This window comes from Anabrus simplex, chromosome 1 (assembly GCF_040414725.1).
Source record: "Anabrus simplex isolate iqAnaSimp1 chromosome 1, ASM4041472v1, whole genome shotgun sequence".
Taxonomy (NCBI): domain Eukaryota; kingdom Metazoa; phylum Arthropoda; class Insecta; order Orthoptera; family Tettigoniidae; genus Anabrus; species Anabrus simplex.
In genome coordinates, this window is record NC_090265.1 from 268,781,461 (window position 1) to 268,796,296 (window position 14,836).

The 14,836-nt window shown below is 37.3% G+C and overlaps 1 protein-coding gene across 1 annotated transcript in view; it reads left to right on the forward strand.

Moving 5' to 3' along the window:
• KrT95D (phosphofurin acidic cluster sorting protein KrT95D) overlaps positions 1–14,836 on the forward strand; it is a 368,788-nt gene that overhangs the window by 232,494 nt on the left and 121,458 nt on the right. Inside the window, exon 9 of the mRNA XM_068225917.1 lies at positions 10,239–10,381. Coding sequence (XP_068082018.1) covers positions 10,239–10,381 — 143 coding nt within the window. The remainder of the gene's footprint in view (positions 1–10,238; positions 10,382–14,836) is intronic.

The window sequence follows — 14,836 nt, forward strand, 5'->3', positions numbered from 1 at the left end:
TGGCTCATTGACCATCCACCAATTACTTGGCTACCTCAGGTAAATCATTATTCTTATTTCTTTTAGGTGATAAGATTTGTACTGGGATGGTTTATCTTCAGACAAAATTTACATAGTATTCTAGATGATACTTGCTACTTGCCAAATGAGTTTGCATTCTAACTTACTAGTGCATACAAATCTGGATGCTATTCATTACTGTTTGTGGGTTACCAGATGCTTCTGACTTTATATAAGATGTTACTTTGTGCCAAATGAGAAAACTTTTAGACACACGTGCTGGGGCTTTTCAGATAATATGAATAAAATGGAATATTACATGTTTAAAATACAATCGCACTCAGCCATGTCAGGAACTATTGCATATTTACATTAGGTGCTCTGTCATCCGGTTCTTTCACCAGGTAGTCAGTCAGTCAGTCAGTCAGTCAGTCAGTCCTTCATAATAGACAGGCCTCACACATTTTACCACACTTCAACCAACGGTTTTCATGGTTCATTTTTAGTCTTGATCAAACAATTGTTAGCGTCTTAACAATCAATTCACATTCCATTCCGAATTCACCCTATTGTTTTTATATTTCTAGCACTTAAAAATGCCTGTTCTGTCATTAATACGAAACTCTTGTGATGATTGTACTCATTGCTCTGCGATTAACACTAGTGCTCATCTGGCTGCAATTAAAATATTAAACAGCAAAACTGAAAACTTTGAAACTGCATTCACTAAGGCTTTTGAAAAAAAAAAAAAAAGGAAGTAAATGCCAATGTTTCAAACACCGTATAAAGTAGTTTAAAAAAAATGAAGTCGTCCACAATTTTGAAACAAATTGATACACAGGAGTTGAATGGCATTAATATGGGCCACATTCTTAATTCAACTAATGTATGTATAAATGTTGCTTCTCATATTGCAATAGAAATGAGAAAATGGTAGTAAAGATGATTGAGGCTGAGGATAGTAAAATCACCCACCTTATTGATAAACAACGAACATTTAAACACAATAAAACATAACCACTTTTCATCAATAGGTCAGCACATCAAAGAATTCAAACACAGGTTTACGGACATCGAGAATGATATGAAAATACTAAACATAAATTCTAAGGGCCCCCTGCTTAACATAACTGAAGATTTCTACATTTCCCTAGACCAATACGCTAATCCTAATTACAATATAAATGACATTACGGAGAAAACCAATATCATCTTCAACAAAGTTATTCCCGCCCTAAAAATGATTACCTCAAAGTAGTAAATGAACAGAACATAGCACGCTCCAATAAACCAACGAACGACAAGCCCAGCTCCACCCCTAGCCCCACAATAGCAACTCCTCCTACCCCTCCATCCATACCCCTCACTACAGCGAACATAAGTCCAAGGCGAACATGTAGCAGTACGCAGCAAGCTCCCAAACAGAACGTCACCCAACCACAACAACAACAGCAGTAAGTACAAATTCACTCTCACACACAACTTCAGGCATTCCTACAAACTTACAACACTTTACTCATATCAGTTTATCTTTTACAAATAACTACAGCACCGGTACACAAATATAGGCACAGAAAAAGTTACCACCAAAAATCTATATTCAACCATATCCAACAAAAACAAGACTTCATCATCTGCTTCTAACTTTTGAAAACAAGTTTACAGCTGAGCCACATATTGTCTCTATCCACAATATTGGACCATTTAATGACTTGGGTTTTTATTACTAGCATACATGAAGACATCTTTTAGTCAAATAGAACTTTCTCAAGAACCTACACCACTGTTACAAGCTCAAAATCAGTCAACATAAACATAGGCGCACAAGACCCTAACAAGGAAGTCTGAAGAAGGAATACGCAAGACATGAACTTTTAAATTCACCAAGTGTTTTATATACATGTTTTCAGGGTTTTTAATGTATTTAATGTGCACGTACAATTAGTTTTAAGCTTAGGTTAAGTTTTTTACTACCATATTTTAATCTCAAAAACAATTTTAATCTCATGGAATCACGAATGAAATGACGATAACATCCAACTCATATCCCCATTAGACATCCGGATGTGCTAATGGATGACATCTTTTTAGATAAGTAACACAAACCAATGCCTAATAGATGTAATATTATGATTTGTCAGCTGATGATGACCAGAGTCAAAACCGGTACTGATGTAAGTCTAGATTTACAATAAACAGTATTGACAGGTAGAATTTCTTTCTTATCCATAAACATAGTGAAGTGGTGAAACAAAATTGGCTTGTTGTTAAGAGACTTGTTGACATTGTGTGTTTTCTTGGGAAACAGGAGCTAGGATTTCAAAGTCATTTTGAAGGGGAAGACAAGATCAACAGGGGCAATTACCTGAGTTGTTAGATATTCTTTCAAAACAGGAACAGTACATTAGAGATCATCTCCAGTCCACATCAGGCTTTAAAGGCACATCAAGCAAAATACAAAATGAATGAATTGAGTCTGTAACTGCCTTAATTCAGGAGACAATCAAAGCAGAGTTAGATTCTTGTGATTTCATTGGTATTCAGGCAGATGAGACCTTAGATGTATCAAACAGATCTCATGTTAGTGTAATATTCTGGTTCTGCTCAAAACAGGGTCCCACTGAAAGATTCATAGGCTTTTATGATGTTTTGATTGATAAGACTGCATGAGATTTATCAGAATTAATTGTTGATATTCTTTGAAACTCAGAAATAATTGACAAAGACGTATGCCAAACATATGATGGGTGCTCCACAATGGCAGGAATGAATGGGGGTGTTCACCATTACGTTGAAACAAGTTTGCTCAAGGGCAATATTTCTACACTCCTATACCCGCAAGTTAAACCTTGTTCTTCTCCATTGCTCCAAAACAATAAAATCAGTCAGGCTCTTCATTCATAATCTGACAGCGTTTCATTCATTTTTAGTAGATCCTCAAAAATAGCTCATCTTCTGGAATCCAAAGGATTCAGACCATCACAAGCATGCACTACTCGTTGGAGCTTTCATTCCAGAGCAGTCCACACAATATTTTCACACTATGATGATCTAAGATAGGCTTTTGAAGATATTGCAAAGAATGATGAGGATTGGGACAGCGAGTCTTACGATTCAGGTGTCGGTTTGCTTACCATACTCAAGAAGGCCCAATTCATTTATTTTTTCTGTCTCTATAGAGAAATTCTTATTCATACAGACCATCTCCTTGCTCTACTGCAATATAAAAGCACATCTGATGTAATTCTGTGCAATACTGAAATTAGAAAAACCACTGGTATCCTCAGGGACATGCGATCAGAAAACACAGTATCCTCTTGCGTTGAAAAATGTCGCAAAATAAACAGTAAGATAATTGTAGAAGGCAGGACATTTCAAACGCTCAAAATGTTAACATATGAAGTTCTCGGGACCTTAATTATGCAAATGGAAATACGGTTTGGCAATTTTGAACGCATCCAGTTTGTTGAGTGTTGGATCCAATTCACTTCATAGTTTACAAAGAGTGCTTCCCTGCTATTAAACTGAACAGTTTATGAACATTTTCCCCTTTTTGAATAGAGAAAGATTTGAAAATGAATTCATTAACATTTATTTCCATATAGTGAAACATTTGTCCCCTCAACAAACTTTTACATTATACAGTGGAACCTCGATTCTCCATTTTTGGAGGGATCACGGAAAAAAAATAAAAAATAAATAAAAATCGTACAACATGGGAAAACGAAAAACTCAGGAACAAATGAATTGGCTAAACATCACAAAAATGAATATGTACACTTATAATCTTACAAACGCCCCTAAACCAAACCAAACCAAACCAAACCAAACTACAGCCCCAATGGGCCTTCCGCCTATCAAACGACCACCGTCCAAAGGCCTGCAGATTACAAGGTGACGCATGGTCAGTGTGATGAATCGTCTCGACTGTTATTCCTGGCTCTCTAGACTGGGGTCGCCATATCACTATTAAATAGCTCCTCAATTAAAGGTAATCGTAGAATGACTGAACCTGGAACCAGCCCTCATATTCAGGTAAAAAGGCCTGACCTGGCCAGTAATCGAACCTGGGCTCTCCGGGTGAGAGGCAGGCAAGTTAGACCATGGGGCTGGCTTCAAAAGTTTAATTACCGGTACGCAACTTAAAAATCTCGAAACTTTACATTCAGTTTTACCGGGGAAACTTCGTCAAATTTCTTTGAAAACTTCTTTCAGTTCAGCAACTTTGATTAGCAAAACTTTTCGAAAAATCTAATACCCGTAATGCCAAGCCAAACAACAATTGACCACAAGTAGTTTTTAATTCTCTAATCTAATAAAATAAAGCACATTAAATACAAAAGCGCCCAGCATGATGGAGAAATCCTTTATTTTTTAATCTTCCATTGTAATTTGGTCACCGGTATATTGTTCGTAGTCAGTTTATGGAAATCTTGTAGCGCGTAAATTAGGCCTACATCAACTTTTAAAGGTTATGTTGAACTCAAGAATATGGTTTCGAATGTAAGTATCAATCCTCAAGTTCTCGAATGCATTATATTCAGTTCTGCCCGTCATTAATCACAATCAAATTAGAAAGAGAAAAAAATATCATTAATCCCGAAATTACGATTATTCGCGACCTTGAACTCAACTGGAAAGTGCGCTCGCTGTACAGTCGGAATTACACCTACCGAGTACGGGGCAGAGTCACTCGCTTTGTTACTCGGCCGACTAACTTATTGAGGAGTAGATGTGATTACACGAGGAAGAGACAGTGGACGAGGCAGTGCATTGAAACGTTTGAAGGGTGCGGGAACATGGTTACGCGAAGTAGGAAAATGAGGTCCGCCTCTGTGGTGTAGTGGTTAGTGTGATTAGCTGCCACCCCCGGAGGCCCGGGTTCGATTCCAGGCTCTGCCATGAAATTTGAAAAGTGGTACCGGGGCTGGAACAGGATCCTCAGCCTTGGGAGGTCAACTGAGTAGAAGTGGGTTCGATTCCCACCTCAGCCATCCTGGACGTGGATTTTCGTGGTTTCCCACTTCTCCAGGAAAATGCCGGGATAGTACCTAGCTTAAAGCCACGGCCGCATCCTTCCCTTTCCTTGTCTCTCCGTTCCAAACATCCCATCCCCACCAAGGCTCCTGTTCAGTATAGCAGGTGAGACCGTCTGGGCAAGGTACTGGTCATCCTTCCCAGTTGTATCCCCCGACCTAGAGTCTGAAGCTCCAGGACACTGCCCTTGAGGCAGTGGAGGTGGGATCCCTCGCTGAGTCCGAGGGAAAAACCAACCCTGGAAGGTAAGCAGATTAAGAAATAAAGAAGAAGAAGGAAAATGGAGAGGTTTTAAACACTATTGCAACATGATCGTACCTGCCATAATAGAGGAAATGAAAGATTAACAACAACAGTTTTTAATTTTACTTTTTACATCTGGTACACCAAAGTCAGGTAAATTCATAGCAGATTCATAAGCAGAATTTTAACGTTGTTTCACTACTCCATTTAGCCATTGTCATTGAAGAAATCAAATCACAGCGTGCCAGGCAAAACAAGAACACTCCTTCACAATTGACTTTATCTCCCGTATGCAGTTATCAGACTGTGCCTCATAAATAGGCTTCTGATAAGTTCACCTGCATACACCCCAGCATCAGTGGGTAGGGTCTGACACATCCCACTCTGAAGAGTCTAGTGTCAGACCTAAGACGAAATGCTGGTTAATAGAGCAAAATGCCTGAAAAGCCATACATCTAATTTTGATCTGAGCGATTGAAGTGCCGAGGTGAGTGGGCAGGTGCTGGGGGTACTCATTCGACCGAGCAGTTGGGCCACATTTCTGTCCACTGTCTCGCCCAAATCACTCGCTCAATACTAGGCTGAGTACTGACTGTACTTATCACATTAGTCGAGTACTCGGCCGAATGCACTGTCTCATTCGACCGAGCAGTTGGGCCACATTTCTATCCACTATCTCGCCCAAATCACTCGCTCAATACTAGGCTGAGTACTGACTGTACTTATCACATTAGTCGAGTACTCGGCCGAATGCACTGTCTCGGCCGAGTACTCGGTAGGTGTAATGCCGGCTTACAAGTCGGTATGAGTGAGAAATGATACAAAGTTTTTAAATGTAACGTGCACAAATAAAACGACTGCGGTTTTTATAACATTTTAACACAAAAGCATGGAATTCCCAGTCTTATATTAGGATGAAAAGAGTAATAGGCAATCCCAAAACCTCCCATGGCTTTATGTATGTAAGGTGCAACATCTGTTCTGGTCTCGATAGCATAATCGTCTGTCTGTTAGGTCTGTTAGGTCATTAGCCCAGAGGCTGGTTGGATCCTCAAATAGCACCACCAAAGGCTATGCAGTTATAGGGAAACTGCAAAAACCAATGGCAGAGCTCAAATGAGGCGTACTAGGCAAGATGAGGAGTGAGGTAGTTTGCCATTGCTTTCCTCACTGGACCAGAAGGTGCCACTGCAGCACGACTGATCCTATGAGCAACACCTTTCATAACACTCAGACACTAGTTGTGCTCCAAATGTCATTACTCAGCACCACCCATACCCCAGCAGCTTCCATACTGTCACAGCCATGAATGAGACTGGGACTTTGATGGAAGCTACACTTTGCTCTGGCCTGTGCCAAGAATCGTGTACAATAATATTAAGGTACCAGTACTAAATTTCTGTTACTTATGAAGGACCAGTTTCAATTCCTGCCTAAAAGCCCAGTGACTATACGGTGCCCTGAGGGAAATGCCGAAGACCTGTTCGGCGATATACTAAAAAAAATAAAAAAAATAAAAAATAACATCTAACCTTGGACATAATATAGACGTTTTGCACGTACGAACATTTGACGAAACTTGTTCTGTCTTCAAATAGAGCTATTGAAATGCGTTCTGTCTCCTCCCAATTGTTGTGGGCACACTCTGCTTTATGATTTCCGAGGATTCTCTAAACAATACTATTTGAATGTGATGCTAAGATGGTCCCTTATGCAAGTTCACCGCCGATCGCTTTTCCAGTTCAGCACTTCCTCAAATTACCGCAATGACGGGACGTCAACACCAAGATCCGTAAGTAAGCCGTAGCCGTTCTTTTGTAAGATACAGTTTCTTGAAAAATGAGTGATCAAGGATTTAGCATTGATGGGACTGAAATTTCTGGATGGTTGATCCAGGAAATAGTTTCTTCAAGGAACGGATAATGCGGGGTTTTTACAACGTGATTTGATTAGGATGCTCGCGGGACCACGTAATTTGAACGAATAATGCGGGGAAAATGTAGTTTCTGGGAACATATAATCGAGGTTCTACTGTATTGTCCTCAATGATCTAGAACCAGTGTATGCGTAAGTTTCAAAATTGATTCGTATAATATTAACATTTCCTGTGACCACGGCTTCCTCTGAAAGGAGTATGAACACTCTGAAGAGGATACAAACATACTTGCGTAATACGATGATCAATGAAAGACTCAGTAGTCTTGGAGCTATTTCTATTGAGAAAGCTTTTGTGAAGGAATCGATGAGTGATCAAGTATTGAAGGACCCTGTGACTGACCACTTTGCAACCAAGAAAACTTGACATTTGGAACTACTCTACAATAAACTTTAAGGAAAGCTTTCCTGCCTACCCGTTATTAACTAATAGCTTCGCCACTGAAAGTTTTTTGTTCCTGGTTGAGGAGACGTGGAACCCACGTGGCAGACAGTTCTGTGAAATGGAGATCATCTTATTCTTACAGCTAAAACAATTTATGAAATTTGTATTCGCCATTCTTCACTAATAATGTCACAAATAGCAACAATGTTGTCTGTAGTGATGCTTGTCCATGATCTCCTTTCATGAGGTTCATTTTCCACAGCTTCTCTTCCTGCCACAAATTTTTTAGTCCTCTCATACACTTGAGTCTGCAAAAGTGTTTCTTCCTCAAACCGTGCGCGGAGCTGTCTCAAAATTTCGGAAGGTTTGGTGCCGTCTTTTGCGAGAAATTTGATAATGATGCATTACGCAACAGACGTGTTCACCTCTTGCTCACTCATGGTGTACTGAAGCAGTCCAGCTCTCCACCATCATTCGCACGTGCAAACCCCTTCTCCAGACACCCCCACCAACATCCTGGCAAAGCCCCGCCTCGGAATTATTACTAACAGCAACGGTACATTCAAATTCCCGTTTATATTTTGATCCGCCTTCGTGCATACCTGTTTTCATACTCCTCTACAATTTCTTTAAACCCATCCCATGAGCTGTTTACATTTTTATTTACCATTTTCCGCTGATAATAACAACTTTTCTCTTTGAAGGAGGGCATCTGGATGCCAGTGATTGCCAAAGGACCATACCAAAAGAGTGGTGGAGTTCCATTGGTATTGTAGGTTCTAAATTAAATTTACGTATTTTTTCTTATCCTCCAACCTTAAAAATTATGCAAATAAATATGGTATCCGCGTCAACACTTGTGCAACTGTGGCACTATACTTGGGGCAATGAGAGGTGGAGTCTGACATCTGATTGGCAAAAGGAGCAACCACAATACTGTATATGCTGCATAAGCATGGTTGCCTCCACCTGTTGTCATTCTTTAATGCAGGTTGAGTGCTTAATAAAACATGTAAACCTAATGGAATTTAATAAAATGTGATCCATGTGTAAGCTTGTTCTAATAACTTCAGTATTTAAGGCAGAATACTGAATATTGTCCACAGAATACTGAATGCTGTCCACTTCCCTTTCAAAGAAATTCCACACTAACACAATTTTCCTTCCCTGGCTTTGAACAGTCGCATCTCTGCCAGTTGTGTTCCTCACCATTTTCTTCGACTAAGAAGTCATTCCTTTCTGAAAGAATGTTTCTGGAGGATCCACCTTTTCAATACATTATGGTTTTTTTTTATTAATTTACATAAATATTGCTACATCATTAATATGTCTTAAGAGGGTCTTAAGCAGGCTGAAGATGCCTAGAAAATATGTGAAACATGTCCCGCTTAAGACATATTAATGATGTAGCAATATTTATGTTAATAAAAACCCATAATGTATTGAAAAGGTAGACTCTCAAGAAACATTATTTCAGAAACATATATGTTGATCAATACGGACCTAACGATGAGATTTATAACTTGTAATTAGAAGTCACTGTTATACACTCACAAGAATGAAGAAAATAAAACTATATATAGTAGTTCGTTAATGAATGATGAAGCACTTCTAACAAACATTAGTCACACTAGGAGACCACTAAAATCTACAATCGAATAACACTAGGAAAACTAGCTTAAGACAACACTCTGGAGATAAAAAGATATTTTTATCTAATGCATGGATGTTCATGAAACTTTGTAGGAATGTCATCTACATAAAAGTAGAGATATCACAAAAATTTCATTCATGTGCAATTATTAGTTTTTCCACAAAAAAATGTTTTGAATTTCTTTTTGAAATTTTTAATTCTATTTTTTCATGAAATTTAATTAACATGTTAATGTAAATTGAAAAAATTCTGTAATAAAAAATTCCCACTAATTAACTAACAAAAATAATCTAACAACAATGAAAACAACAACAAAAATAATAATATTTAGACCACAAACACTTAAAGCAATACCAAGTAACACACTACCACTGCAAATATTCTATCACACAAGTGACAGCAAGCCAAGTCACGTTGTGATAGTATCCCTAAAATGTGGCGTCACTGGGATTGTTACTGTGGCAGCAGACCATTTTCAAGAGCACTTTTTCTGCTGAACATCAGACTCCAATTCTTGTGGACCCTAGTATCAGTAGCATGTGCATGGATCTTCATTCCACAGGAAGATATTTTTGTCATCTCTATGATTGTTCCCAAGCCATTGGTGTGGTTAGCATTACTGCTAGGGGAGAGTATATGGAGTACTGAAATGATCTTTTAACAGTTTCTATACTCACAGGTATGACTGAATACTGCTGAGAAAAGGAATATTTTTATTCCCTGGGCCAAAGGCTTTGTGTTGTACCTATTATTATATATTTCTTATTTCTTATGAATATGGACTATAACATTGTCATGTTTTTTATCACAATATTTTACCTCTCCCATTTAATATGTATCCTTTGTTATTTGTGAAATGTGAACAAACTGCTCTTTGTTTGGTTTGTTGACTACTTTACAGTTGAGCATCCGCCTCTTATTTTTCATGTTGCTTTTCTTTGTAATGACAGATTCTCTAAGAACCTGCATAATGTGATGTTTCAGAAAAAGGACAAGATCGTCTCAGTGACGAGAGTTCAAAAAAGGCTGATTCTGACTCACACCCAGAGAACTGGACTGATCATGAGTACAGTGATCCACAGCAAATGGCATCATCTCCTCCTAAGAGTTCTGAGGATAAAAACAAGGTGTGATTTTTATGATTATTCAAATGTTAGGAATACAAACTAATTTATATAAGTCAGAATAAATACATGTCAAATATGTATATAAGTTCAAACTTTGGTATGACATTATCTACTGTACTGAATTTTAATCCGATTAAGAAAGTGAAAGGCTGATCATAACCTAGTCGCAGGGGAGATGCATCTAAAACTGAAGAAGATGTGCAAAGCAAGGAAAGAGGAAAGAATAAACACACAAGAACTAAAGGAAGATGCAAAACCAGAAGAATTTGAAAAGAAGTTTATGAACTGTTGCAAACAAAAATGAAGCTACAGGTATAAATGAGGGATGGGAGAATATCAAGAATTGTCTTAAAGAAACCTGGGAATTAAAGAGAACATCACGAAAGGAATGGACCATGCAGGAAATGTTGGATAAAATGGAAGAGAGAGGGAATAATAAGTTACAGAGAGGGACTGACAAAGCAAAAGGAAATTGGCTTAGCTTAAGACAACACTCTGGAGATAAAAAGATATTTTTACCTAATGCATGTATTTTCTTGAAACTTTGTGGGAAGGTCACCTACATAAAAGTAGAGATATCACAAAAATTTCATTCATGTACAATTAATAGTTTTTCCAAAAAAAAATTTTGAATATCTTTTTGAAATTTTTAATTCCATTTTTTCATGAAAGTTAATTAACATGTTAATGTAAATTTGTAATTAGGTAGATAATATGACTTTTAAAAGCACTACTAATCTGTTTTTCTGTATACAATTTACATAGGAAGATATATCGTTCTAAACTTGGTGTAATTTTGACATTCTAAAATTTTGGACTTATAAATCTCTACTACTTGAAAAAATTCTGTAATAAAAAATTCCATACGCAGGTTTCTTAATATAGTTGTGATACATATACCATGCTAATTTTGTTACAATTGGCTGGATATTATGGGAGAAAAATGGGATTTAAGTGTAAAAATTACAGTTGGCGGGAAAATTAATACAAAGTTCAAGTGACATTTTCTTCCTGATTCATTACCTAGAAGTCACCAGAACTGTATGTTTTTCCTTCCCCTCCTTTCTTAGCAGCTTCTGTATGAATACTGGTAACTCTGGAAGCTTGTCTCTTCTTCTCCCTCTCCAAAGAATGGTAAATGATTCACCTGCATTTTGTTTTTCACAGTGCTACCTTTCCTTAGTCAAAGTTATGGGGATTGTATTTCTGTCACCATGATTGTTGGGTATAGGTGCAGGACTTGCATGTCTTGAAGTTGATGCGACACTTTTCTGATGAGAACAATCTGATTCCAATAACATTTCATGACCTTTTGTCCCTGATTTCTGTAATGGAGACTCCTGTCCGGTAATAGCTGATCCCCATCTCTTTCCTATCAAAAGTTCAGTAATTCTTCGCTTAGCTAAGGCTGATTTATGTTTACACATATTGTTTATTCCCTTGAATACAAGCTATCAATTATTACAGCACACTGTCTTTCAATAATAACAGTATCTTGATACGCAACTACAAGACGTTACTTGCGCGCGTACTTCACAAAAGTAAACAGACTGGCTACCACCACAGAACCCACAAAAAAGATTAAACATACAAGAATAACAAAACTTATAGTTGTCAGCACTAATGTAGTACCATCAGGAATACCAATACAAGCATAAAATGTTGCTTAATGACTGTCAAGTACTGAAATATTAGTCCGTAACAGGCTTTATAAATTCATTCAGAAATATGGTAGATCTTACAGCTTGAGTCTGTATTAATATATCGGGAGAGGGGCAGGGGTGGGGGTGGGAGAACTTTTGGTCCATCCCATGGATGCGTAATTGCAAAGAACAGGCATATTTGATTGAATGGAATCATAATAATGACATCATTACCTAACAAAGCAGTTCAGCAGATGCTATGCCCATTCTGCTGTGTGCAGACTGGCAACAAAGCATTATTAAAGTGATAAATTGTTTTTTAAATTATTATTATTATTATTATTATTATTATTATTATTATTATTATTATTATTATTATTATTATTATTATTATTATTATTATTATTATTATTATTATTATTATTATTATTAAAGTGAGTTAGGGGAATTCATAAAGAAGATTATAAGTGGGAAACCAAGGGGGAAGAGATGAAGTACAAAGATCTTAAAAGGGGATTGAAAAGAAAAATTGCTAACACTATGTAATGAGATATGATAGAGGAAAATGGCTGGAAGATTTCAAAGAGGAAAAATACCAAAAAATATAATAAACACAGGACATTTTAAAAAATAGTGCTTAGAACTATCAATTGTATGGGAAACTAAATAAGTGTATTAGGAAAGAACAATATGGTTTTAGGAAAGGAGTAGGAACAAGGAATGCTCTTAGACCACAGAGTTATAAGAGAAAGATACATGGGGAAGAAAAAGAGAGCATATGCCGTATTCGTAAATTTGGAGAAAGCAAGTTAGGCAGATGTTAAAAGACCTGAACAACACCTGAGTAAAATTTGGAATGAACATAAATAAAGCTCATGTGGAATGGAATAAGCTATTGCTAGTACTTAAGAAAATGGGAACTGATTGAAAATACAGAAGATAATTCAAAGACTTGTATCTAAACCAAATTGTAAGAGTGAAAATTGGAGAGGAAATGACAGCAGAGATTGGGATGTTGCCTGTTGCCCACTCTCTTAAATATTTATTTAGAGGAAATCATTAAAGATTGTTTTGATGGAAGGAGGAGGAAAAAATATAGTGCATAAGATTTGCAGATGGCATGGTAATTCTAGTAGAATGTGGAAAGCATGTTATGCAGATGTTAAGACCTTAACAACACCTGTGTAAAATATGGAATGATTTTTTTAAGACAAAATATATGAACATAGGAGTGAAACAGGAAAAGATCACTATTACACTGGGAGATGAGGAAATCGACCAAGTGGACAGTTTTAACACATTAGCTGCCAGAATGGTACATTGTACTGCTGAGTTGCTTTATTGTGAGGCCACGGTTCTCTGTGAGGCTGGCGAACTGCCGAGTTGTTGACTTCGCTATGCTAGCATACTGCTATGGCCTCGCAGCAGATCTTGGCATGCTTGGTTTCTAAATTATAGCGTTATTTATTACTTATTAGTCATACCTCCTTTTATTAGCAGTATGTGAGTATTTTGATTTTGTTCTAGTCATCTATATCTGAGACTAAGGGTGGATTTGGAGACAATTTTGATCAACCTTCCCCATGTAAGGGGCGACCTGAATAATTGCTGGCAGTAGCTTTAAAATGCATTTTGGAGCAGTGGCCTCATTGTAACAGTAGCCTAAAAATGAGTGATGGTAAATATCAACCTCGGAAAAGGTTAGGGCATACCATGCAGGCAATGCACCATTCTTGTGCTGGGGGAGCTGTGATAAGTGGGCGACCAGCAACCAGTATTATGAAAATGGGAATAATTAATGTTATGACACTGACAGGAAGGTCAGAAGAGTTGATGTTGCAATGATGGGATTGAGTGAGGTCAAGTGGAAGGGAAAGGGAGTGAAGAAGATAGAGGATTACACCGTATACATGAGTGGTGGAGGTAAGGCAAATAATGGGATAGGAGTTACTGTTAACAAAACCTTGGATGAATAGGTAGATAAGGTGACTATGTCAGTGACAGTATAATCAGAGTACAACTGAGGACGAAAGAAGGAGTGAAAGACTTCATCCAAGACCCAAACTGTAAACAGTGAGGAAAATGTAGAGGAATTCTTGGAGACACTCGAGAAAATTATCACTGATGTGGAAGTGATAGACATGGGAGATGGCAATGTGCAGGTTGGAAATGACATAATTGGGAAAGAAGTCATTGGTCCTTTTGGATATAGAAAAAGAAATAGCGAGGGAGATGAGTTGATTGACTTTTGTGAGAGAAACTGAATGATTGTGGGTAACACTTGGTTTTGAAAGAAGAATAGTAGAAAGATAACTAGATATGGCTGGGGTGAAAGAATGTTAAAAACAGTTATTGATAATGTTTTGGTTGAGAAAACAAATCGTAAACAGTTGTAACAGCACTACCAAACATGTTTGATGAAGACCACATAGTAGTAGTGGCAACATTTTGTGACAGTAATCTAGGCACAAATCATATATCAGATGTATGGATTTTCAAATATAAATCAGTGCCAAACGGACTGCATATAATGTTGGTGTGGGAACTAGGGACACTAGTTAGGAAGAATCACATTAATTTATTTAGAGTAAAACTTAATCCTGCTTTCCTGAATTGACTTGCTGTGTGCTTGACAATACATACACATGTAAAGAAATTATTTCAGAGAAAATCATTATTACAATAGGTCTAATTATGGTTATCAACAGTGATGTTAAAAGTACAAGAAAAAGGTAATTGGGCTGAATTAAGAGTTATGTAAGAAATATTTTACTTAATTAGAAATTTCTTGTAGAGCAAAGTAATCAGTAAA